Source organism: Sus scrofa, chromosome 18, assembly GCF_054392235.1.
Source record: "Sus scrofa isolate SSC_HxYL_T2T_F1_AM1 chromosome 18, Sscrofa_HxYL_maternal_Yorkshire_Landrace_v2.0, whole genome shotgun sequence".
NCBI lineage: Eukaryota > Metazoa > Chordata > Mammalia > Artiodactyla > Suidae > Sus > Sus scrofa.
Genome location: NC_139400.1, coordinates 46,427,582 through 46,452,540, shown reverse-complemented (window position 1 = coordinate 46,452,540; position 24,959 = coordinate 46,427,582). Strand labels below are relative to the sequence as shown.

The window sequence follows — 24,959 nt, the reverse complement described above, 5'->3', positions numbered from 1 at the left end:
GGTGGTGGATGAAGTTAGCAACAATGATGGGCGTTCAGTAAGCACCGTATTTCCCCTTTCAACCTTACCGCAACCCAGGGAAGTTCACAGGTGGATCTTTGTACAAAGGGGGCCCCCTCTGGGTTTTGTGACAAACCAATTTCTTAAACTACATCACATGACATGAAGGAATTTAAGGAGGAAAGGGTTGGTCCCCCAAATCCCATCGTCCCACTAAGTTTGGGTGTAGCCTCTCCCCTGGTAGGATGGGGTGAAGACGCCCACTGGAGCTGACTTGTTGTCTAGGCAACCCAGAAGGAGATCCCAGGGTCACCTCTGGCAATTGTGCCCATCGAACCGTGATCCCCATTTTATAGATGCAGAAACGGGCCAGCGAAATTTAACGATTCATCCAAGTCACACACCAATTCCAGGGCCTAAATTCAAAACCAGTCTGCTGTTTTATACACAAGGAAGAAAGATTTTTACAAAGCAACAGGAGGGGAAGACCTCTGGTCTCTGGGCTTCACTTTGCATCTCTGAGAAGTCAAGTGCAGGTCTATGAGGATCCAGCCAACTCTGTGGTATTTTGACCCCTTCCCCCCTCACTCCACTGGCCCCTCCCCCTCACTCCCTATCCTTTTTTTTTTTTTTTCCCACGTTGGGAGCAGTAAGAATTGCAGCCGTCTCCATGGCTGACGGTAAAGACGGTTCAGCAGGAAGCTTGCTGTGACTCACCTCCCTGCTACAGAATTAGTGCCCACATTAAAATGACTCTGACATTTTACGTTTTAAAATACTTTGCAATCACGGGCAATGGTTCATGGTAGATGCATCTGCAGACAATTCTGAGATCTTGTACATAAACATCGAGGAAAATAGGAACTGTTTCTTTAATTCTTACACTAACAATTTTTAAGAAACGCTTTTGTATTCCATTCAACACTTTCTTCCCTTTTTCCTCTTTCTCTCTCACTGGTTCTGAAAAATAAGTGTAGCCATAAATATGCAGGCTGTAGGAAGCTGACTTTTTCTATATCTAATAAAAACCTCAGGGAGTAATTGAAATAACTTGGCGCCGGTAGTCAGGTTACGTGCCGCATCATATCAAAGGAAAAGTCCATAGTGAGGAAAGCAGCAGAAAACAGGAAGAGGGGCTGGAGAATAAATAAGGCCCGGACATTAAATAATGAGTAACTATGAGAAACTGGAAAAAAAAAAAGAATTTTTTTAAAGAACTATATCCCTAGAAAAAAGAGTCAAGGAACATCTTCAAAGAAGCTATACTAGATAAAGTGCACACTCTCTGTATGTCTAAGGATTGTGAATTTAAAGAAAGGAACTATCACCCCCTCGCCCCAGTTCCACCCCAGCATTTATTCATTAGATGGAAGTCTGACAGAAGCCATGGATTTCAATCAAATTTTGACACGCAGGTGTTTTCATGATTGGCCTCTCCTCCCCTCTCCTTTCTCCCTTTTTATCTCCACCATCTGAATTCTAAGGGAATATTGTCAAGACAGTGCACCCACAAAAGAAGAAACATCTGCTATAAATTGTGCTGAGCACTTTTTGGAGAACCTACTTTGGTCTTTTTGATTTTGTAAAAGATGACTGCATTCATTGTGGGTACACGGTGATGCTGAGATGACATGTCTGGGTCTTAGGAGACAGAGAAATGCTGGGGTGGAGGCACAGGAAAAGAGGGCAGCTTCCAGCTTGTGCTTCTGGCCAAATCCTATTCCTTATTCTGCACCCTAACAAGGTGCCACTGGCTGGGGACCTTGCGTCAGTTTTTTACTGTCCCTACACTTAGTTTCCTTCCAGATTTTTGCTGTTGTTGTTGTTGTTATTTCTCTATAAACCCAAAATCAGAAATATTTTTTTTGAAAAAGAAAGCAACTACCCACAATTCATAAAACATGACGATTTTGGTGAATTTTCTACCAATCTTCTTATGTATAGCTAGTTTTCTTTTTAAAGTAGAATAGAAACTAAATTACACTATCCAATTTTATATATTTTTCTTTTGCTGGTGTTTTGCCTTTCTAAATAAAAATACAGGGACTTTTAACCCTCACTTTCTAGAGCTGTGAAATATTCTGTTCTACAGGGGTGTTTTTGTTCTTTGCTGTTTACAGGCTACATTGAGAGAGAGCTTTTGACAGCAATGGAGCTATTTGAATATCTCACTAAAGGAAAACAGAGAGAGCAGGAAGGGGCTGGTGTTCACTTTGTGTCTACGATGATTCGCAGGTACCTTCAATGACAATTTTCCAATAAACTGTGAGTCTTGTTCAAACACAAAGAGACAAAGCTGATCTCTTTCTGCAGGTCATCTCGGATCATAGACCAGCGCCTGTATTATGTTTGTTGGTGTCCGAATGGAATCAGATTAAGCTGGGTACAAATTCTACCTCTTCTGCAACTTCCTATTGCTGTGACCTGGGACAAGGTTCTTGGTCTCTCTATGCCTCTGTTTTCTTAGCTGCAAGCGTATGGGTGTCATTACAAATCCTCAGTTTTGAGAAATGTATTTTAACACATTTGATATTGGGTTCAGTGCTGCAGTCAATGTGTACATTGCAATTTTTCTTTCCTTTTTCCTCCCTTAAAACTTTCCACAGCTAATACAATCAGTGGTTTCTTAGAATTGAAGAAATATAATAATATAAATAATATAATATGTAATATAAATATGATAAATACTTGCTTCATAGCTCCTTGAAAGGATTAGATGAAATATTATACATAAATTGTTCTTAGCATTTGGTAAGAGACCAATAAAAATCAGCTCTTATTTTATCAGTAAGAAAAAAATCTACGTTGTTCTTAGAACAGAACATTTGTTCTATGTAGAATATAATTATAAAAAATATGTTATTTGTAGGTCATATATTTAGGTAAAACTTGCACTGCTTGGAAAATTCCTTAATACTCTTGTTGGTTAGAATTGGAACAGGGCTGGCAAATAGGTTTAACTTTATGTGCCAAGTCTAATCTGTTGATGTTGATTGTCAGGTGTGCTGTGTTGTCAGTTGCTGAGGCAGAATCTGAGTGTGGCAGACAAGAGTGCCAAGGTGGATTAGTAATATATTCCCCAGGCTTAAGGAGATGGAGTGGCAACACACACGTTAAGTGTTTGCTGTCCCTGGATTGTGTGTCACAAACCATTACTTGGCAGCTCATTAGGCAAGAGCTGGGCTGTGGTTTATTAACCAGGAGTGTCCTCAAAATCTTGTGGCAATGGACTGAATCTGCGTCCCCGGTGGGAGGTGAGAACCACACAGGTAAGAAGCAAGCCCAGAAGGTTCCAGATGTCCTGGGAAATGTGGGAGGCTGACAGAGACCTGGAAGTCATGACAACACTCTGAAAATACGTTCCTTTTCTTAATGGCTTTGCAGGATTTCAGCCACAAACTTTTAGCTATTTTTCTTAAAACTCCAACCGCATTAGAAATGTGGGAGACTCTGCACCACAGGGGAGGGTACAGACTTTGCAATGACCTTGATTTTGCTCGGTCCTTGTTCTGCTAATACTCACTTAGGTCTTGCCTCCTTAGCCTCGATGCCGTGCACCTTGGCCTTTCTAGAACTTTGCTGTTGGATGACTGAGGTGTCCCTGGGGTCTATCCCTTGACTGCATCTCATCTCGTTCTCTTTCGCTGCAGGTAAAAGGCTCTAAACCCAACCCCTCCTTTCCCCCCACCTCCAAAAAGGCAATGGTAGAGGAAAGGGAGACTGTCCATTTGTTTTCTGTTCCTTACGATCTAGTCCTCAGCTTCTGGGGTGCCTAAGAAATAAAGCCAATCATCAAAGGCACATTGGAGAAGGTTTAAATGGAGCACGACATACCGTTTCTTGAAATGTTCTGGTAGTCCCTGTGATTGCAGCGGTTCCTTTTCCGTAAACGAAGGTAGATAGAGTTTTCTTTAAGTCTGAAACAAATACATATGTGTATATTTAATGTCAGGAGAGTGATATGATGGAGTATAAAGACACATGACTTCATTATGATTTTTTAAAATGTGGTGAAAATGAGCTCAGAAAATCAAATCTCCGCGGACATGTTTTCTGTAAACTGTCAAAACATTATTAGTTATGAGAAACAGTCCTACAAAATGGGTTGCAGGTTTCAATGATGTGGTGGGATCAAACCTTTCCTCCTTAACGAAGACCTCCAGAGTCTTCCCTCTTCAACCCTTTAACCAAGAGCTGCTGTATGTCTCAAGCACCTGGTCATCTTTACCAACTTTGTTATTTTGAACCTGACCATGTTCCCTTTCTTCTTTCTGTTGCTGTGAAGCTGTGGCTGACACTCCTGTTTGCCTTTCTATCCACTTCTCCCCCTTCATCAGTTTTAATAGAAGTTTTAGCAGGACACATGTCTGCCCCAAATGATGTCTGTCCCACGCAGCTAGGAGTGGGCATTTCACTAAGTTCTAGACAATGAGATGGAAGTGGAATTCTCCAGCGACAATTTCTGGGAATGTTTCTTAGGGAACTACTGGCAGGTGGTCCTTGCTCTTTCTCCGCTGTGTTGCCTGCAACACAAATGCTGCCATCTTGGACTATGGGGACAACTTCTACTCAGGAGCTGGAAGGCTCTTAGATCCCCGAGGACAGTGGAGTTGAGTTCCTTCCTGTACCAGACCTAGACTGCACATGTGAGAGAAATAATCTCATCTATTATCTTATTTAAACCACCCAGATGCTGAGTTTTTCTCTTACCTGTAGCTGAATTTAATACTAATGGACAGAGATTCTAGAGATAAATTTTCAACCAGCATCAGTCTATAAGTGCACATATTTTAAGTTACTTTCTTGGCTCCTCTTTGTTCCATCTTCAATTTTCTATCTTCTTTTGCCAACATTTAATTTAATGTAAATGTAATTTAATGTTATGTTCTCTTTACTTTTATCAGCTTCCTAAAATCCTTTTTTGAAACAAGACCAGGTATAAACTAATGAATAATAATTAAACTTAGACATATTTGATTATTCCTCCAATGTATTTTATCTTCTCTTCATTATCATAAATTCCCTATCTTACAACCATAAATCACATTTATTTTTAAATGTTATGTAAGTCTCACTCATTGTATTATAATACTTGCCAACTGTCTCGGTGTTTCAGAAAGGTGAGCCTGTATCAGGTTTGGGCACTTGGAATGTACTGCAAAAAGTGTTTTTTTAAGTCTGAGAAAATTAATAATGATAGAAAACAAACTTACGATTACCAACGGGGAAAGAGGGGAGGAGGAATAAATTAGTAGGAGTTTGGGATTAATATATACACACTATTATACATAAAACAGATAGTCAAGAAGCACCTACTGTATAGCATAGGAAACTACACTAAATATTTTTTTGAACTTTTTTTTGGCTGTGCTCAAGACATGTGGAAGATCCCGGGCCAGGGATCAATCCCGCTCCACAGCAGTGACCACAGCTGCTGCAGTGATAACGCTGGATCCTCAACTGGCTTAACCTGCCCCAAGAGAACACCCTATACTCAATGTTTTGTAATAACCTATAAGGGAAAAGAATCTGAAAAAAACATATAACTGAATCATTTTGCTGTACACCTGAAACTAACACAACATTGTAAATCAATTATACTTCAATTAAAAACAAACCAAAAAACCCTACTAAAAACATTTCTTAAGAGAAGACCAAGATCTCTGAGCAATATTTTAATTATAGGATTTTTGCTGTGTGGTAGAATTTTGAGGTGAATGATTTATTTTACTTTTAAAAATAAAAGCTACCCACGCACATAGTTTGAAAAATCAAATAGATTTTACTTAAGTGATGTTTACTGAGCTTCACTATGTTCCAGACACTGATCCAGGCACCTGGGTCTACATTTACTGGTAAATGAAAAAGATGAAGAGCCCTGCTCCTCTGCCACTGACATTCTGGCAGGAAAAAAACCCCACTGAACATCACAGATAAGCAAATTAGAGAGGAATCTACAAGACAGTAAATGCTATTAAAGAAAAGGGAGGCTGGGAACTAGAATTTGAGTGGGCAGAGCAAGAGAAAGTCTCATTGAAAAAGTGAATGTGAACAAAGCCTTGAGGTGGTGAGCCTCTCACAACCAAACAGTGCTTGTCTATAAGGCTGGTCGTGATAAACAGCAACCCCACACTCCGCATTCCTTCCCATTTCTCCATTCCCAGAGGCAATTAATTTCAACCTTATTTGACTGAGTCTTTTCCTATTTCCTTCCTTATCTCTAAATAACATACTTTCAAGGCTACTTCTTGAGTTTTGAGCTTGGGCGCTATCTATTCACTTCCCACCATCATAAGAGGTGGGGAGAGCGGGATTTAGCTCTTCGCAACGGATCTCCGACTGCCTTTTCTTCTCTTCACACCTCTCATTTCCCTGGCGCTAGTATCTGCCTTTTGTTTCTCCGCTTAATTTTCTTAAGTATTTATCATCAATTCACCCTTTGATCTTTTTTTACAGTTGTTTGATCTCTTTTTAATATGCTTCAACATGCCAGATAGTTTTTGAGTTTCACCTTCTATGGGAAACCTTTCCGGAACCCCTTGACCTGCACAATCTGGACCTGTTACTTTCTCACCCTGGTGCACAGAGGATATCCTGGGAACTCCCTTCTCCAGATTCTCGGCCTTCTCGTACCTCTTCCTGACTTGTTGGATTTCCTATTTCCTAGAAGACCACAGTTTTCTCATTTTTTTTTTTTTTTTTTGTCTTTTGTCTTTTTGTCTTTTTGTTGTTGTTGTTGCTATTTCTTGGGCCGCTCCCGCGGCATATGGAGGTTCCCAGGCTAGGGGTTGAATCGGAGCTGTAGCCACCGGCCTACGCCAGAGCCACAGCAACGTGGGATCTGAGGCGCGTCTGCAACCTACACCACAGCTCACGGCCACGCCGGATCGTTAACCCACTGAGCAAGGGCAGGGATCGAACCCGCAACCTCATGGTTCCTAGTCGGATTTGTTAACCACTGCGCCACGACGGGAACTGCAGTTTTCTCATTTTTGATGGACAGGACTTTGAAGTAACATTTGAAGGATGTGTAGGAAGTAACTTTTTTTTTAGCATTTGTATATCTGAAAATGTTTTTATTTTTTGACTTGGTGTGGTGTAGGGTGGTGAGGTACTGCTGGTGAAGTGTAGGGTGAACCCCCAAACACATCTTGCACCATAATTATAAACATAAATAAAGTAAATAGGACTTTTGGGGGAAAAACTTTAAAGTAGAGAAGCAGCAGAGTTCACTTGGTTCCTGGACTCTCATTAGGTGAACTCCAAGGTGTCTTAGACTGGACATAGTGAGACTAGAACATTTGGGACACCCTATGTATTTTCAGGGAAAGCAGGTTCTGGAGCTTATAAGTCACCATGTAATAATAATAATAGAGTTATGGAATAGGCAACAGTTTTGTAAAAAGGAGGGGGTCCCTTACCTTCTTGCTAAGCACTAATAGGAAGAAGGAAATGGGCCTCCAGGACCATCAGCATTTGCTTCTTATTGACTGATGCAGTAGTTTTAATGACGGCCTCATTATCTTTGACACTCCTACCCTTAAATCTTGGCTGTCTTGTTGCTTCTTTGACCAATAAGATATGGTAGAAGTGACGCTATGTCAATTTTGGCCTGATTTTTAAGATCCCTGGTAACTTTGGTCTCTTGCAGCTCTCTGCCACCATCTAAGAAGTCTGACTATCTGGAGATGTCATGTAAAAAGGCCCTACAGTGGAAGCAACCTCCTTCAATCGGTCAATATATAAACAAAGTCTGGTACAGCCATACAATGGACTATTACTCAGCAATAAAAGGAAGTAAACTATCAAGTCATGAAAAGACACAGAGGAAGCTTAAAAGCATATTACTAAGGAAAGGTATCCAACCTGAAACTGCATTCTGGAAAAGGCAAAACATGGAGACAGTTAAAAAACCAAAAAACCCCAAAACAGTGGTTTCCAGAGATTATGAGGAGGGGTGGGGTGATTAATAGGTGGAGCACAGGGGCTTTTTAGGGCAGTGAAACTAATCTGTATATACTGTAATGGTGGAGACGTGTCCTTAGGCATCTGTCAAAACCCACAGACAGTATAACACAAAGAGTAAAACCCTATTGTAAACTATGGACTTCAGTTAAGAACAATCTGTCAATGTTGGCCTTTCATTTGTAATAAATGTATCACGCTAATGCAAGAGTAATAATAGGGGGAACTGAAGAGATGAGGGCGTATATAGGAGTATCTGTATTTTTGCTCATTTTTCCCCCATAAACTTGAAACTGCTCAAAAATGAAAGTGTACTAAAACCAAAGCCCTACCTAGAACAGAGGAGTGATCCAGCTAAACCCAACCTTCTGGTCACTTCTTCCCAGGTACCCCCTCACATGAGTGAAGCCATCTTGGGGCCTACGGCCCTGAGGTAAGTGATTACCATGAAGTGTCCCTGGACATTGTCACATGGAGAAGAAGAACTGGCCAGCCAAGCTCTGCCTGAATTCCTGACCTCCCAAACTATGAGATATAATAATGGCTTGCTGTAAGCCACCAAAGTTTGGAGCACCTTGTTACACAATAAAAGCCAGAACAGAGGCTTGTAGAATTTCAGGTTAATACCATTTTCCCTCAGGAGTTTGAAGGAATGGACCCACTGGCTCCCAGCCTCCGAGTGTCACTGTCTGAGGCTGTTCTGTGCCCCAATCCTTGGAGAAACTGAGTAGCATCAGTTCCACATGTTCTGAAGTATCACAATGACAGGCTTGGCATGGTTCTATTTTCCTTCAGTGTAGACATTTATTTGGTGGACCCTTTCAACCTGGAAACACAGGTCATTCAGTTCTGAGAGATATTCCACTGACTCATTTTTCTACTTTTCTTAGAAGTCCAGTTATATGGATATTCAGTCACCTAGACTGGCCTTCTAATTTTCCAAGTTTTTCTGTCCTATTTTCCATCTCTTTGGCTTTTGCTCTATTTTCTGGATGATATCCCCAACTTGACTTTTCAGCACTTCTATGAAAATCATCTTATGTTATGAGAATAATTTCCAAATGATCTTTTTTCGGTCTCTGAATATTTAATTTTAATATAATTTTTAAATTATATGAATGTAACATCTCATCTTTTTGAAGATATTCATTTTAGTTATTTTTCATAAGCAATTTTTTTGGTCTGTACCTATGGCATGTGGAAGTTTCTGGGCCAGGGATTAAACTCTCATCACAGCAGTGACCCAAGCTGCTGCAGTGACAAAGCTGGATCTTTAATCCACTGCATCACAAGGGAACTCCCATAAGTGGGATGTTAATTAAACATTGTTTTTAGTCCTCTGAGAGCACAGTCTGTTTTCTTGAAGTTCTTTTTCTCGTTTTTGTGTTGTTTTCACATTCAAGGTTCCTCTCAGATGTTTGATGATCTCGAGCTGCTGGCTTATGTTTTAAAGTGGAAACTGATTGAAAACCCAAAAGCTGACTGGGAAGTGGGGCTGCTGGGGGTGAACTGCTGTCATGGTCATCACGGGGTGGGGGGGTGGGGGGGCTGGCTGGGCCTTCCTCAGGGAACTCCTCTCTCTGAGTCTTTCAGGCTTTCCTTTCGGGATGTGCAGATTCCCCAGAGAAGGGGCTTCTAGTCTCCTACTGGGTTGTTAGCCCTTAGGAGCTGAAGGTGGGTGGCCCTCAGATTCAGCATGCTTGTGTTTTCATAGGGTGCTCCTCCCTCACTATGTCGTGTCTGCCAGTCCAGAAGCTCTTGATTTTAGCAGCTCCAGAGGATAAACCCGAGTCTTATAGCAGAACAAGGGAAGGAAAGAGATCTGAGGCTCTAACTACTTCTTCAGCAATTTTTCAAGCAGTACTTCCGTTTTCAGCTTCCCCTCCATTTCTAGAGCTACCATATGGAGCCAATTCCCAAGGTTTTGGGGGCTTCTGCAGGATGGTCCAGGCTGCTTCTCAGGCTTCCCTCCTACTAGCTTGAGATGCAAATCTGAGTTGACAAAGTCAGTTAGCACTTGTCCTTCTGCTTTCCGGCTTTCAACATTTTGTGGCTGTTGGCTCTTCGTGTTCTCTTTGTCCTTGTGGACAAATTCATTTACCGTCGTTTTCAGGGGGCTTCTCAAGGGAGAGAAGTAAATGCTTTGTTCAATCTGCTATCTTACCCAGAGCCTGAAATGAATACTTTATACACTGCATCATTTACGCTCTCTGCCTTGGCTGTTTCGTTATATTTTGAAAAAGCAGATGGGAAATGGACATTAGATCTGAGTTCAATACTAAAATCATTTCACGGTCAATGAAGAGGGGTTCTTTTCCTTTGGGAAAGTAACTGTTACCAATATTTAGCCAGAAATGTATTTTTGATAATTCTAAGAATGGAATTTATGTACTGAAATATTGTTTTGCTCTTGACCTGCTCATGGAGAGTAAACAGTGTGGATATTAATGTGGATATAGTTACTCTCACCTTCCATTACAGAAAGAACATAGGGATCTTTACCAATAGGCAGGTAATTCCATTATTCTTTCTGATCAGAAACAGCATCTAGAATTTGGGGGTTAGGGTTTTGTACTAAGCACTAGGAATTAATTCATCTAATCAAAGGTACTATTTTCTTTCATTTCTGCCCCCTTCCCAATACATAATCTGTCTTATAAATTTCACGTATTGAATTTTTCATCAAGTGCTCAGGAATCCTGAGACGACAGAGGGATCAATACAGTATTTCGAGAAGCCTATAATATAGTCCTTGAGATGCCTATAAATTGAGAAGATTGCTTAATAGAAAGTTATTTATAAACAGGGTCAGCGGAACTTGAGTTAATAGGCTAAACTGAGGATAATGGGCATAGTCAGGTTAACTGTGATCACCACTCTGGTTTCAAAGCCTTTGCTCCTCTCCCTACTTGGACTCAAGTTTCCCGTATGATCTTTGGTTTCTCCCCCTTTTCCTCTGTTGTGCATCAAAAGCCAGTCCAGTGCGTGAGCAGAAGAGGTGAGAGCTTCAGCCCTATAATGCGAGGGGTACAGAGAGGAGTGCTTCTCACACCTTCCCCATTGTGTAAGGCAGGCGTGTCCTCAACACTGGAAACTGGTGTGAAACTTGCCATATTAACGTCCCAGTTTTATAAGCTCCAGCTCTTGTAGGGCCTGGGAAGCACAGCCATTTCACTGCAGACACACTGGTCAGATTTTGATTTCTAACATCAAAAGTCAAAACAGATAAATCTCGGAATGTCTACTAGCTGTTTCACCCAACATGCGCTCAGGTAACACACAAAAACCACTTTCTTGAGCGCCTTCTAAGGATCTTTTCCTTAACCCATTTCACCAAGGCTGAAAGGGGAAAAAAAAAGAGAGTAAAATCAAGAATAAGCCCCAAGAGTACTTCAAACAAATTAAAGGGGTTGTTTTATTTTATTTTATTAATTTATTTATTTTTGGTCTTTTTTTTTCAGGGCCGCATCTGTGGCATATGAAAGTTCCCAGGCTAGGGACTGAATCGGAGCTACAGCTGCCGGGGCTTTACCACAGCCACAGCAACACAGGATCTGAGCTGTGGTGTAGGTTGCAGACTGGCAACACCGGATCCTGAACCCATGGAGCAGGGCCAGGGATTGAACCCGCATCCTCATGGATACTAGTCAGGTTCATTATCCCTGAGCCACTAAGGGACCGCCTAAAGCGGTGATTTTAAAACAACAAAAAAGATCACCTCCTTTGTTGATTCAAAGCAGAACCCACCTGGGGAGAGGCAACAAAATAATGTCCCCAAAGGCTTAGTGCATCAGAGGTTTGTGGATGAAACCAAGTATGTATGATATTATTCAAGAAACAGTGATGTATCAGGTCCTGATGAAGTTTCTGAGTCTATTTCTGACCCTCTTCAGCAGTACAGCTTGTTTGGGTATATAGGCTGAATCCTTCTGAAGATGAATGTTAGGGATAAGTCACACACAAAAAGACTGGGGCTTGGAAGGCTGAGTCAGAGATAAGTGGTAACATCTGATGTGAAGGGTTAGGTCAGAGGAGTGGATCAAGATAAAGTTGAATAACTTAGAGACTAGACAGGCTTTATTCAAGGGACCTCTACTGATAGGAAGTTTCAAGAAAAGGGTGGATAATTTTTTTCTTTTTTCCAATGTTGGATGTCGGGCGGGGCAGCATGGGACCAAGGAGATGGATGAAAGCACTTTTAAAATTCCTTCTAGTTTTTGGATGCTAGCCACATCCCAGAGCCCTGTGTAACCCCTAATTCACTGCGTCACAGAACAACCAAGATTGCAGCCTCAGAGAGAGATAAACACGCAGAATGTGACTCGCTGTGTATTCAGAGGGACTGGCAATGGGCTAATTATGCAGGTGGGATGCAAGGGTGAGGATGACTGTGGAGGAGGTCCTGGGAGTTCAGACATGAAAAGATTAGCAAGACAGCATGATAGATTTTGAATCTGGAGCAGCAAAATAGTATAGGGAAATAGACTTCATGGGCATCGTGTTCAATAATTCATGAGCTGCTGTATTCAGACAAGGCTTCCTACCTCTAAGTTAACTTCCAACTAAGACTCCTTCCTCTGCTCTTCTCTGAGCTTGAGGCGTTATGACTCTCTCCATCCTAGCTTTTCTCAGCCTCAGATCTGATACAGTGCTTACCGCTATATAAGGGTAAACATTAAACTGGGATAAAACTGAGGGATTTAGGGCTGTGGATGCTTATAAATCTAAAATGATCAGTTGTGGCATAAATGATTGTTTTAGTCATCTCAATGGTATTTCTCAAAGGATGCTCTGTGCAACTCTAGTTTCTTGAGATGTATTTTTCTTATAAAACACCCACACACATCTACACAGGTCTATGGTCAAATAAGTTTAGGAAATGTTTCATATTATACCCATACCCTGGAGTTTATGCCAAGCTTTGGGGCTTAGTGAAGTGTGATAAGTTTTATGCTGAGTGATCTTGTTTCTCTTTATTTAAATCAGTATTTCCAAAACTTATTTGGTCTAGGAATCTTTTTCTTTTTTTTAAGTGGGTGTAATACCTTTTTACATTTTGTGTAACTAGTGTTTCATAGGACAGTTCTTGAAGAATACTGATGAATTACCTGTGTGATCTATATTTGATCATGAGATGGCCTAAAATCTCAGGTCCAGTCAGTTACAAGGAAAGATCTGGAGGTTGTTCATTTACTTTGATCAATCTAGAGGGCTATAAAATCATATCATTCTGGATAGACACTGACACCAATGCTGAATTTAGCTACTATTGACCAAGTAACAGATCTTTCCTGTTGTACTCTTTCTACTGGACTACTGAATTGATAAAATTTTACTTTAAACTTAGTTTCTCCTTTTGTTGACTATGCACTTATTTTAATGCTGTGATGAATTTTGCTTATTTCTTGTAGAACATTTATTATAGAACACACTTAGCAGTCCAAGGGCTTAAGTTACACTGATTTATTTTTATATGCATCCCGTTATGCAGCTGGTGATTCAATTCATGCTGTTTATACTCCTCCTCCCTTGTCCCTAGTGTTTTTCCTGAAATGTTAATTCCTGCGAATCTGATTTGATTTAGGCAATCTGAGAAAATGCAAGGGAAGGAGGTTTGTAGATTGGTACCCTACTTTACCAATGTAAAGCGATATTCTTTTTTTTTTTTTTTTTGTCTTTTTGCCATTTCTTGGGCCGCTCCCTCGGCATATGGAGGTTCCCAGGCTAGGGGTTGAACTGGAGCTGTAGCCGCCAGCCTACGCCAGAGCCACAGCAGCGCAGGATCCGAGCTGCGTCTGCGACCTATACCACAGCTCACGGCAACGCTGGATCGTTAACCCACTGAGCAAGGGCAGGGATCGAACCCGCAACCTCATGGTTCCTAGTCGGATTCGTTAACCACTGCGCCACCACGGGAACTCCTGTAAAGTGATATTCTTATGAACTTATTCAGTGATTTTTTTTTTTTATTGCGTTCCTACTATGGTGCCATGTAATGTACCAGAGGCTAGGGCTCCATAGCAAAGTCAAGCTTGATTCCTGCACTCAAGATGCTCAGCGTCCGGTGGGGAGCGGGTGGAGTGGGGAGACAGCAAGTGAACAGTTAAGACAAGTGAGATGACATTGATATTGAAGGGGCAAAGTAGGAGCAGAGGAAAGAATCATACAGTCAGATGGGGGTTAGTACAAAGAAGCTGTCAAGAGGCACTGATCCCTGACTGGTGGTTGCTGAAGCCTCAACAGGGGTAACTAGACAAGACAAAGAAGATGCCTATGAAAAATGCTCAGACTCACTAATAATCAAAAGGTTACACATCAGAACAACAATAAAATATTCTTTGTTAGATTGGAAAAAATTAAGAAAATAGGCAATATTAGGTATTGACCAAAGTGTGGGGAAACAAGTATTCTTATACAATGTTTGTTGGAATGTAAATTGGTATAGCCCTTTCAGAGGGATTATAAAATATTCAAAATGTATATATTCTGATCCAGCAATATTTTCTAAAGGCATTCTCACATGTATTCATAAAGAGAACCACAGAACGTTCATTATAGCATTACTAGAATTAAGTTGACTGTCCATCGATAGGATAAAACAGCTATACTATGAAATATCTAGCAGAACTTTGCAAAAGTGGAGAATGCTTCAAGAAGCAGTGTTGGAGTTCCTGCCATGGCTCACTGGTAATGAATGCGACTAAGCTCCATGGGGATGTGGGTTCCAACCCTGGCCTTGCTCAGTTGGTTAATGATCTGGCATTGTTGTGGCTGTGGCTGTGGCTGGCAGATGTAGCTCTGATTCAATTCCCTAGCCTGGAAACTTCCATAGGCCACAGGTGTGTCCCCAAAAAGCAAAAAAAAGAGATTAATTTATAGCATTTTTTTCTTTCGTCTTTTTTTAGAGCTGCACCCGCAGCATATGGAGGTTCCCAGGCTAGGGGTCTAACTGGAACTTTTGCTGCTGGCCTACGCCAGAGCCCTAGCAACACCAGATCCAAGCCACGTCTGTGACCTGTACCACAGCTCATGGCAACACCAGATCCTTAACCCACTGAGCGAAGCCAGGGATCGAACCCGCAACCTCATGGTTCCTAGTCGGATTTGTTTCCACTGGGCCATGATGGGAACTCCAACTTACAGTATGTTATGCAGAGTATGCTGTCATTTATGGGAAAACTCCAAGAAAGCATTTCTTTCTTTATGTACAAATACACATACATAATCACATAGAAAGGGTTTGCATGCAACCACACTAAATTGCTAACAGGGTTTTCTTCCAGGAAAGGGAATGAAATTCAGGGAGAGCTTTGGGTTTTTACTTTATACACCTCAGTAATTTTTGTAAAATAAAAGTGTATTCATGATTTGAATAAATAAATTTTAAAATGAAATTAAAAAAACAAGTAGGCTCAGGAGTTCCCATTGTGGCTCAGTGCATTGAGAACCTCACTAGCATCCATGAAGATGCAGGGTTTGATCCCTGGCCTCTCTCAGTGGATTAAGGATCCAGTATGGCTTTCGCTGGAGCTCCAATTTGACCTCTAGCCTGGGAACTTCCATATGCCATGGGTGTGGCCCTAAAAAGAAAAAAAAAAGTAGGGTCAGAGGGGACATCCTTGCAGTGGAGAGATTTGTCAGTACAGGGCAGGAAGAGTCGTGGGCCAGGAGTCAATGTGTCCAGGTGGTCCTTCCTGTCCCGGCCTTGCCTCCACGTTCCTGCATCCCACCCTCTCCTGCCTTGTCTAAGACTGTTCCTTCTTTTGTCCCCCTTTCTCCCTCTCTTGACTCCTCCCACCTCTACAAGCAGCGGACATGCGAAGAGCCAAGAGGACTGGCTGTAGGATTTCGCCTTTAAAATTGTCTCCCCCATCTTTTATTTCTCACATGCTATTATCACCCCATTTCTCTGCTCCCTTTATAGTAAACTTGTTATCAGAGTTGTTTATGCACACGCATCTCTTTCATCATCTCCTGAACCTACTCTTGCCAATCGGCTTCCATCTTCACCCACTGAGATGTTTTGGGTCAAAGTGTCCTGGTGATCATAGTCTGGATACCCAGTCAGTGGTCCTTCTCCATTCTCATCTTCCTTCTGCCTCTAGCATCATCTGGCTGATGGGCATGTCCCCTTTGGAAGCACTTGCTCCACTTGGCCTCCAGGACACTGAATGCTTCTAGGTTTCTTTCTCCTTTGAGGACGGTTCTTTCTCTTCCCACACCTCTCTTCATGTTGGTGCCTGCCAGCCGCTGTCCTCAGCCACATTTCTTTTTTTGCACTCACTTCCTGGGACGGATATTCTCAATTTTTTTCTCCGAGGACCACTTTATGATCTTAAAATTATTGAGGAAGCCAGAGAGCTTTTGTTTATGAGTTGCAGATGTTGCTATCTATATACTGGAAACTAAAACTTAGAAATTTGAAAGGTTATTTAAGTATTAATTAGCTCAATAATAATAAGGCCATTGCATGGTAACATAAGTGAAATAATTTGTTTTGTGAAAAAAAAATTTTCCAACCCCTTCCTCAATCAGGAAGAAGAGAAGCATCACTTTGCCATTTTGCAAATCTCTTTAAAGTCTGGCTCAATAGAAGACAGCTGGGTTCTCAGTCTGCTTCTGCATTGTCTGGTGTGATATGCTGTTCTGATGGAATTATATGAAGAAAATCTTGCCTTCAACATACATGTAGGCAGAAAAAGGAGTAACATTTTAATATTCTTTTTTGAGAGTAATGGAGAGTCTTCTTTGATTCTACCCCAAAACTCAATAAGCAGTTGTTTCCTAAAGACTGATTAGTTGCAATATGGAATCTGGAATTACATCACTGGACTTTCTGCACCGGGTTACATTCAAATGCATTGATCTAGCTTGTATTTTGAATGGATCTTTCACCCGTGCATGATTTCATAGAGGACACACTGGTCATTTAGAAAAAGCTGGTTCATTGGGTTATGTAGATATTTCAAATTTGATACCTTTTATGATACAATATTGAAAACTCATACTCACTGAGAGCACCACGTATCTCATTAGGAAGGTCTTGGAGTATTAGGAAGCTGTCAAGTTCATAAGGGCAGATAGGACTTTTCAAAAGGTCTAAATTTTCTTTGGAAGTTCAAATTTTATGATTAGCAACTGATACTGTCAGTTGTTTAACTTGAAGTGACAAGCTCATTTCATTCATTTTAGATATAATAACCTGCCATATATTCAAGTTGAAATAATTTGTTTGTCTTTTTCAATGAAAAAGGTGTCTGATGAAAAACTGACTGATTCAGCTCTCCAGTCACTCACACAAGTGCTTTTCCTTAAGACAACCATCATATTTTGTTATGCAGCAGAAGGGCTCTATGCATAATTCCCATTTCATCAGGTAAAATTATTAAAAATCATGTACCTACTTTGATAAAAGGAATCATGTTTTTCTACTTTCTGGGCAACATATTTAAGGGAAGATGCCCTTCTGTTTTAACCCAGGAGTGTGTGGAGGTGAGGATCACAGTAACTACTGGCATGGTTTGGTACCACTGCTTTGATTCATGCTCAGATGTCCACAGATTTACCCGCTATCACTTTTCACCAGTTCAAATGGCTACAGTGCAGAAGGCAACTACTGTTTTAGCATTGTTGTGAAAATAGTTTTTATCTTGTTGACACCCTGACACGGTCTTAGAGACTCAACCCCAGGGGTCCATGGGCCACACTTGGAGAATCACTGATAGAGACTACATCCCACTCCTATCAACCTCATTCAACCTCAAATGACCAACTCTCTGCTAGTTATTTGTTTTGAAAAGTATAATTATAAGATGGCTAATCACCTGCAATTATATCACATATAATTTTTGAATAATGGATTTAATAAGGTTATTAAGCCCATTAGTGTTTCATACTTACATGTCTTTTTTTTTTAAGAGGAAATTAGGTTAGCAAATCTTAGCTGCAAATCCCTTCTCTCCAATTTTCTGTTTTTAATGCCCCAAGTGACTTGGTTTGGAGTTATACACTGCTTTTCAAAATTGTTCTCTCATATAATGTCTATTGGGTTGGAGAGAATAGATAACCTTTAACACTCAGATTCTAGGACACCTCTCATCAAAGACGTGTGTTTAAATGTCCTTGAATAGCATTACTGTGCCACTTGTAACAATGGCTTTGTCTAGTTCTAAGTGTTTGCTCTATTTCTGGCCCCAATTAGCAAATTTAAGTCAGAAACAGAAGAAGCAAAAATTACTCTAGAAAATTCTATCTAGTTTACACCCAATTATGTTGACCCACTGATCTCACTCTCATCGCTCCAGCTTGACATAGCAACTTCGGTCATTGTTTTTGGTCCTTTTGAGCTTTCATGACTTTTTATGGCTAACTGCAGCTGCTTCTTCTTTTTTTTTTAAGTTGTAATTGTTGCCCTGCTCTTCCTCCCAGCCCACTCTGCCTCCCAGCTTTGATGAACTCCTCTGCCGTTTAGCACCAAAATGCAGAACTCCACTGACTGGACTGGCTCCTGGCCCCACTTTCAGAAGCGGATTTGAACAACCATAAATGCTTGGTTAGATGTGTGGGGTTTGGATGGTTATTTTTGTTAAGGATTTGGAGTCATTTGACTCTCTCTCTGGGTTGCTTGGGGAGGTAGTATATACATAAAGGGCAATAACAGAGGAGTGCTTTCATGAATAGCTGGTCTTACTATTCAAGGTAGGGCTTACTATGCATGACCTCAACCTACTGTACAGCACACCTGTCCTAGAGAAACATGGTTTCTAGAGTGTTTCAGGCTCTTACCTATAAAATTAACCATATCTTTTCTCAAGGCACAGCAAGTTAAGGGGTGGAGAAAAGCATATTTGGGGGAAAAGCAGGAGTATGTCTCCCCACCAGTTTTCCCTAATGTTTATAAATCAAGCAGCAGCATAAAGTGGGATGTGGACTTGAACATCATGTTGCCCTGTAACAATGAAACCCGAACCTTGGAGAGAACGTTGCAGATCTCCAGGTACAACTCCACTTCATCATATAAATGACGACCAGGGATGGGTTTTTTGGTTGGTTGGTTGGTTGGTTGGTTTTTTGTTTGTTTGTTTGTTTCTTTCTTTCTCTTTTTTTTGCTTTTTAGGGCAGGGTATGTGGCATATGGAACTTCCCAGGCTAGGGGTCGAATCAGAGCTGCAGCTGCCACCCTATGCCACAGCCACAGCAATGCAGGATCTGAGCCTCGTCTGTGACCTACACTGCAGCTCACAGCAACGCCGGATTCTTGCCACTGAGTGAGGCCAGGGATGGAACCTGCATCCTCATGGATACTAGTCGGGTTCATAACCTTCTGAGCCACAGTGGGAACATCACATCCAGGGATGTTAAATGTTCCACCTGGGGCCACACGGAACCAGAACCCTTTCACCTGTAAACACAAGCTTCCTCCCACTCTACCACATGGGCTCACGATGCTCTGGAATTTTAGATGCTGCTTTTTTTTTTTTTTTATCCCAGTTTTACTGAGATGCAATTGACATACATCACTGTGTAAGTTTAAAGTGTACATCATAATGATTTGACTTACATATCTCACGAAATGATTATCACATAAGATTAGTGAATGTTGTCTATCATCTCATATAGATACAACAGAAACAATTTTTTCCTTGTGATGAAAACTTGCAGGGTTTACTCTCTGAACAACTTCCATATATGATGTACAGCAGTGTTAAATTATACTTATCATTTCATGCATTACATTCCTAGTACTTATTTATCTCTAAGTTTGCACCTTTGTATCTTTTGACTGTCTTCATTCAATTCCCCCTCCCCTCCCCTTGCATAACCACAAATCTGATCTTTTTCTGAGTCCATTTGTTTGCTTGTTTTGGAAGAATAATTTACCTACAACACTCTATTAGTTCCTGCTACACAACACAGTGATTCACCATTTCTATGCATTTCAAAATGATCACCACGATAAGTCTAGTTGTTATCTGTCACCAAACAAAGATATAATTATTGACTAAATTCCTCAGACTGTGCATTTCATCCTTGTGACTCATTTATTTTGCAGCTGGAAGTTTGTATCTCTTAATTGCTCTAATCTGTTTCTATATTGCTTTAAAATAACTATTTTTAATATTTAAGAATGCTCTTTTCTTCTCACATAGAATTCTCCCTATTGCCAGGCACCCAGGGCCCAAGCTGTCAACCTCATAGAGGGTTTTTTTGTTTTTTGTTTTTGCCTTTGACCTATTCAATTGCTCTCAGAAAACACATGGTTTTAAGGGATATTACTTTTTGAATTTTTCTGAAGCCTGAGAATCAAGAGAACAGATTTTATTAATGTTGACTCAACTGAAGGATGTGAAAGATTTGTAAAACTCAGGGGTTATGTTTGTCTTTTGACACATGCATCATGTAATTTCAATTAGAGTCATATTCATCTCATAAAGGAGACAGTACATTTTGAGGGGGCGGAGGGGAGAGCAGAAGAAGGAAAGGAAAGGAACCATCTTCTCTCCCCAAACTGCCTCTTTTTGCTTTCACAGGTACCTTTTCCAAAGAATATTGTTAATACCCAAAGCATGAGGCTGATCACAGATAACAGGAAGCACTTTCCAGAGATCCAGTTGAATAAAGAAATCTATAAATTCTATCCCATGTTGATAAGCATTTAGACCCAAAGGTTCACTTGCTTACCATGCCTATGGCAGCTGCCATCTCTCTCACAAACAGCATTTCTATTCTAGGTCAATGTTCTATTCATTTACCTGATTCTACCAAGAGGACCCCCATTCAATGCTAGTCTCTCTTTAGTAATTTTTCCACACTTGATAACTCTTTGTTCTTTTAGAGAGATTGGCCTGGCATAGCTTACCTGCAGGTATGATCTGCATGAGAGTATAAGAGAGAGTTTAGCAGGAGCTACCGCTACGAGGGACATACTGAATGGTGACACACAGGGAACGTCATGCTGCTATGTTTCTGTTTAATGGGGGATCTACTGCAACTCAGACTCCAGACAGAGAATCTCCTTTTCTCTCAAAAGGAGCTGAATATATTCTTCCCAATTCCAGCTGAGTGGCAGAGGACACAGGCACGGTGCACAGAAACAGGTGGCAAAGGAGCACTCACAGATAACTTGGGACTCCACAAATGCACAGAGAATCCACCCCCCGCCACCCACCACCGCAGGGCAGTGAAGATCAGACCTCTTAGAAATGCAGCAGGTGAGGACAATGCTTAGCGTCAACACTGAGCAAGGTGTATGAACAGACTGTGTTTTGTAAATAGAATTCAGAGCCTAACACAAGAAGGCGCTGAGTCAGCACAGACTAGCATGCATCTGTCTATGTGTCGAGGGCTTCTTTGGTTCTCAGTGATTTTCTCATTCTAGAGCTATGCTCTCAAACAAAAGGACAATGGCTAAAGGGAGCCACATTCCCACAGGTGGAATCAAAACAGCACATCAAAGCTGGGACGTGTGGGCTAGGCGTGCCCTTGAGCACCAAAGTATTCTCTGGTACCATGTGACACAAGGCTCCAGGATGGCATATCCTACCTCTTCTTACTCATGTGGGTCCTCTGTCAAGTTTCTTAGTCCGTCTCCTTAGCCCTTAGATTCCTCAACTGTGAAATGAAGAACATAATACCACCCACCTCTCAAGGGGATGAAATGAGAAAATCTCCAAATACTACTCAGTACAGTGCTTGGCATATGCAGGCATTGTCTCAGGAAGTACTATCTCTATTAGCCATTCCTAAATATTATTACACTAATGACAAGGACTAACCTATTTTTTTTTACATTATTAAACTTAAAAATCTACACCTAAATTTGAAAACACATCAACTCTCCTTTCTCTTATGTTCACAAATATAAGGGAAATTATATTTTCTACATAAATATGAACACAGTTTTCTGAAGGTGGGTTATTTTCTCAGCTTCTTCTCTCTCTTTCATTGCCCCTCTCTCTAAATCCTTTCAGGGAAGTGGCTGTTGACAATTTCCATGAATTCTTCTTCCATCAAACCCTGTAGCTCTGTGTTGACAACTGTCTTTTTTTGACACATTTGTCTTCTATTATCATTGCCTGTGCATTTGTCTTATCCTTGACTGTGGCTGACTTCAGAGATGGGATGAGCCTTATTTCTCTTTGAAATATCCACAGCATCTGTGCCTAATTAGATAGTAAGTATTTAATAAGTATTTTTAAAATGAGTGAATAAAGATAATAAATTATCCATGATTGGCGATGTTCTCCCTTAAATAAAAAAATGGGGTGCTCAAAATAGAAATGTCTGTTCCCAGAGTCAACCCCCAGTCACACACAGCACACTGGGTTTGTGTGTTACTCAGACTCACGAGCTATGCATTGTCTCTACTTTTAATCCCAGAGCACCGAAGTCAGGATGATTCTAGGACCTTGCAACTTTCCTACTACCTTTTTAAAATGTGAATATATTAGAGTAAAAGTAAGCAAGTAAAGTTCTTTGTCTCTTGAATCAGAAAAATCCAGTGATGTGTTTGAATATTTTTTTAGCAGAAGTCAACTCTAGAGCCCCAGAGCAGGAATACCTCCTCTTCGCCAACATGGGTAACATTTAATTTGTATGACGCCCCACAGCACGGTGGACTCTAGGTCAGGGGTCGGGGTCAAGGGTCAGTGGTGGGTTTGTTGTATGTCACCCGTGTTCCAGAAGCAGTTTCTAATAATTCTTATTTCAAAATCTTGGGAACAAGCCTCACCTCCTGTTGTTTCCTTGCATAGCCGTATTGAAATGTTTGAGGATGTGCAAACATACATACCCGCTAGTAGAGTTCAGAAATCCAGTAGCACCAGAGAGTTGGGGCCAGTTGAGCTCATCAGTAAGAGCTGCTGGTAAATTGAAGAAGGATTTCTAAAGGAAAAATAAAGTAGTAATCATCAAACTAGTCACTTATTTCCTACCACGAGTAAGGTTATCTATTGCCCAGGCATTGTTCTCTGCTTGTCTCTCTCTCACTTTCTTAATCTCTTTCTTTAAAGGCCTTTGTATTTAAGCATAATCGACCATCATAAGAAAATTCACAAAGGTCAGCATCTATTCACGAACTGGCTTCCATTCAGCTCCCGGGAAAGATGCAGAACACTGGCAGCTCATACCCATCCCTCATTTGAGACAGATGCTTCAGTAGACGAATAAACTTTCTACTCTTTAATTTCTAAGATTTTCTCCATTTTTTAAAGGATAGATAATCAAAAATGCATTGTCTGAAAAGTAATAATACCCAAGCCTCCAGTGGAAATGCCTCCCCTGAGTTCAAAGTTAGGCCTTTAATCACTAGGGTGGTGCCTCTGCCTCCTGACCTCCTTAGGTGGGTGGGATTCTTGGACACCTTTGAAAATCCAATTACAGTTCCTTTCTTCCCAAAGATGCACATATAATCAGCATGGCCTAGGATTTCAACGGGTTCACACAACTCCTACAACTCTTGCACAGATTCCCATTCAAGAACTCCTGACCTGGAGTATTGACAGAATTAGAATTCCTTTGAACCGCATTCTAGAGCTTGTGCAAAATCACAAAAGAAAATGTTGCCAGCTATGTCTCCTGATTATTCTTTCTATAAGCGATCTCTAGGGTTTTCTAGGGTAAACCCCCCTTCTGATTTAGATCCTACGAAAAGCTTACCTAGATTGATGTATTCAGAATAGGGTTGCAAGATTTAGCAAATAAAAATACAGATGCTCAGTTAAGTTTGAGCTTCTATAAACAAATGCGGTATATACTTTCAATAGAATACTATTCGGTCTTAAAAAAGAAGGAATTTTTTTTTTTTTTTTGTCTTTTTGCCTTTTTTAGGGCCGCTCCCACGGCATATGGAGGTTCCCAGGCTAGGGGTCTAATCAGAGCTGTAGCCACCAGCCTACGCCAGAGCCACAGCAACTTGGGATCTGAGCCACCTCTGCAACCTACAACACAGCTCACGGCAATGCCAGATCCTTAACCCACTGGGCAAGGCCAGGGATCGAACCCGCTGCCTTCTGGTTCCTGGTCGGATTCGTTAACCACTGAGCCACAACAGGAAGTCCAAAAAAAAAAAGGAAATTTTGATGCTTGCATGCTACTACATGGATGAACCTTGAGGAAATGATGCTAAATGAAAGCAGCCAGTCACACAAAGACAAATACTGCATGATTCTATTGATACGAATTATCAAGAGTAGTCAAACAGAGACAGAAAGTAGAATGGTGGTTGCTAGGGACTGGGGGAGGAGAGGAGATGGGGAGCTGCTTTTTAATGGGTACAGAGTTTCAGTTTTGTAGGAGGAAAATGTCTGGAGACTGGTTTTACAACAATGTGAATACACTTAACACTCCTAAACCATATGTTTAAAAACAGTGTACATCAGCTTTACTTTAATAAAAAAATTTTAAACAACAATAAAATAAAATCAAGAACCAAACAAAATTAAAAAACAAAACATTGGTTAAGATAGCAAATTTCATGTTATGTGTATTTTCCCACAATTTAAACAATAAATATGCAAAACATTGAATTTAAGGTAAACAGGGGATACATTTTAGTATATGTATGTCCTGGGCAATATTTGGGACATACTTATACTTAAAAATTATGTGTTGTGTATCTAGATTCAAATTTAACTGGGTGCCCTGTGTTTTACCTAAGAATCCCAGTTTGGATAAAATCTCTGAAAGCCAATGATCCCTTTTTGCCTTGGCTGACAGGAAACCTCAGTACGTGGCTGCAGGAAGCAGTTTGTCTCAGGAAACAGGGCCCTCTCCTCCATGTGCCCTGTGTCTCTCAGCCTTGAAAACCCGGGCCCCCTTTGGATGAACGTGAAAGCTTTGAGTCCACCTTCAATGTTATTTTAAAATAAAAAAATAAAAAGTTAACGCCTAAGGACCAATTAACATCAAAGCAACTGCAGCATCAAATATGATTTTTCCAACGGCCTCCGGCCCTGCACCTGCTCACGCGCTCGCCCACGACAATCCTCACTTTT

The 24,959-nt window shown here is 40.9% G+C and overlaps 1 protein-coding gene across 3 annotated transcripts in view; it reads right to left on the bottom strand.

The window, feature by feature from the left end:
* The window catches only part of AOAH (acyloxyacyl hydrolase), a 180,809-nt gene that overhangs the window by 51,428 nt on the left and 104,422 nt on the right, over positions 1-24,959 (bottom strand). For all 3 annotated transcript variants that reach the window (XR_014834240.1, XM_021079244.2, XM_021079245.2), the window contains 2 exons: positions 22,757-22,848; positions 3,835-3,917 (listed from right to left, as the gene is read on the bottom strand). Coding sequence is in view for 2 of the 3 variants with exons in the window: in XM_021079244.2 (XP_020934903.2) it covers positions 3,835-3,917; positions 22,757-22,848 (175 nt within the window). In the remaining variant the exon portion in view is untranslated. The remainder of the gene's footprint in view (positions 1-3,834; positions 3,918-22,756; positions 22,849-24,959) is intronic.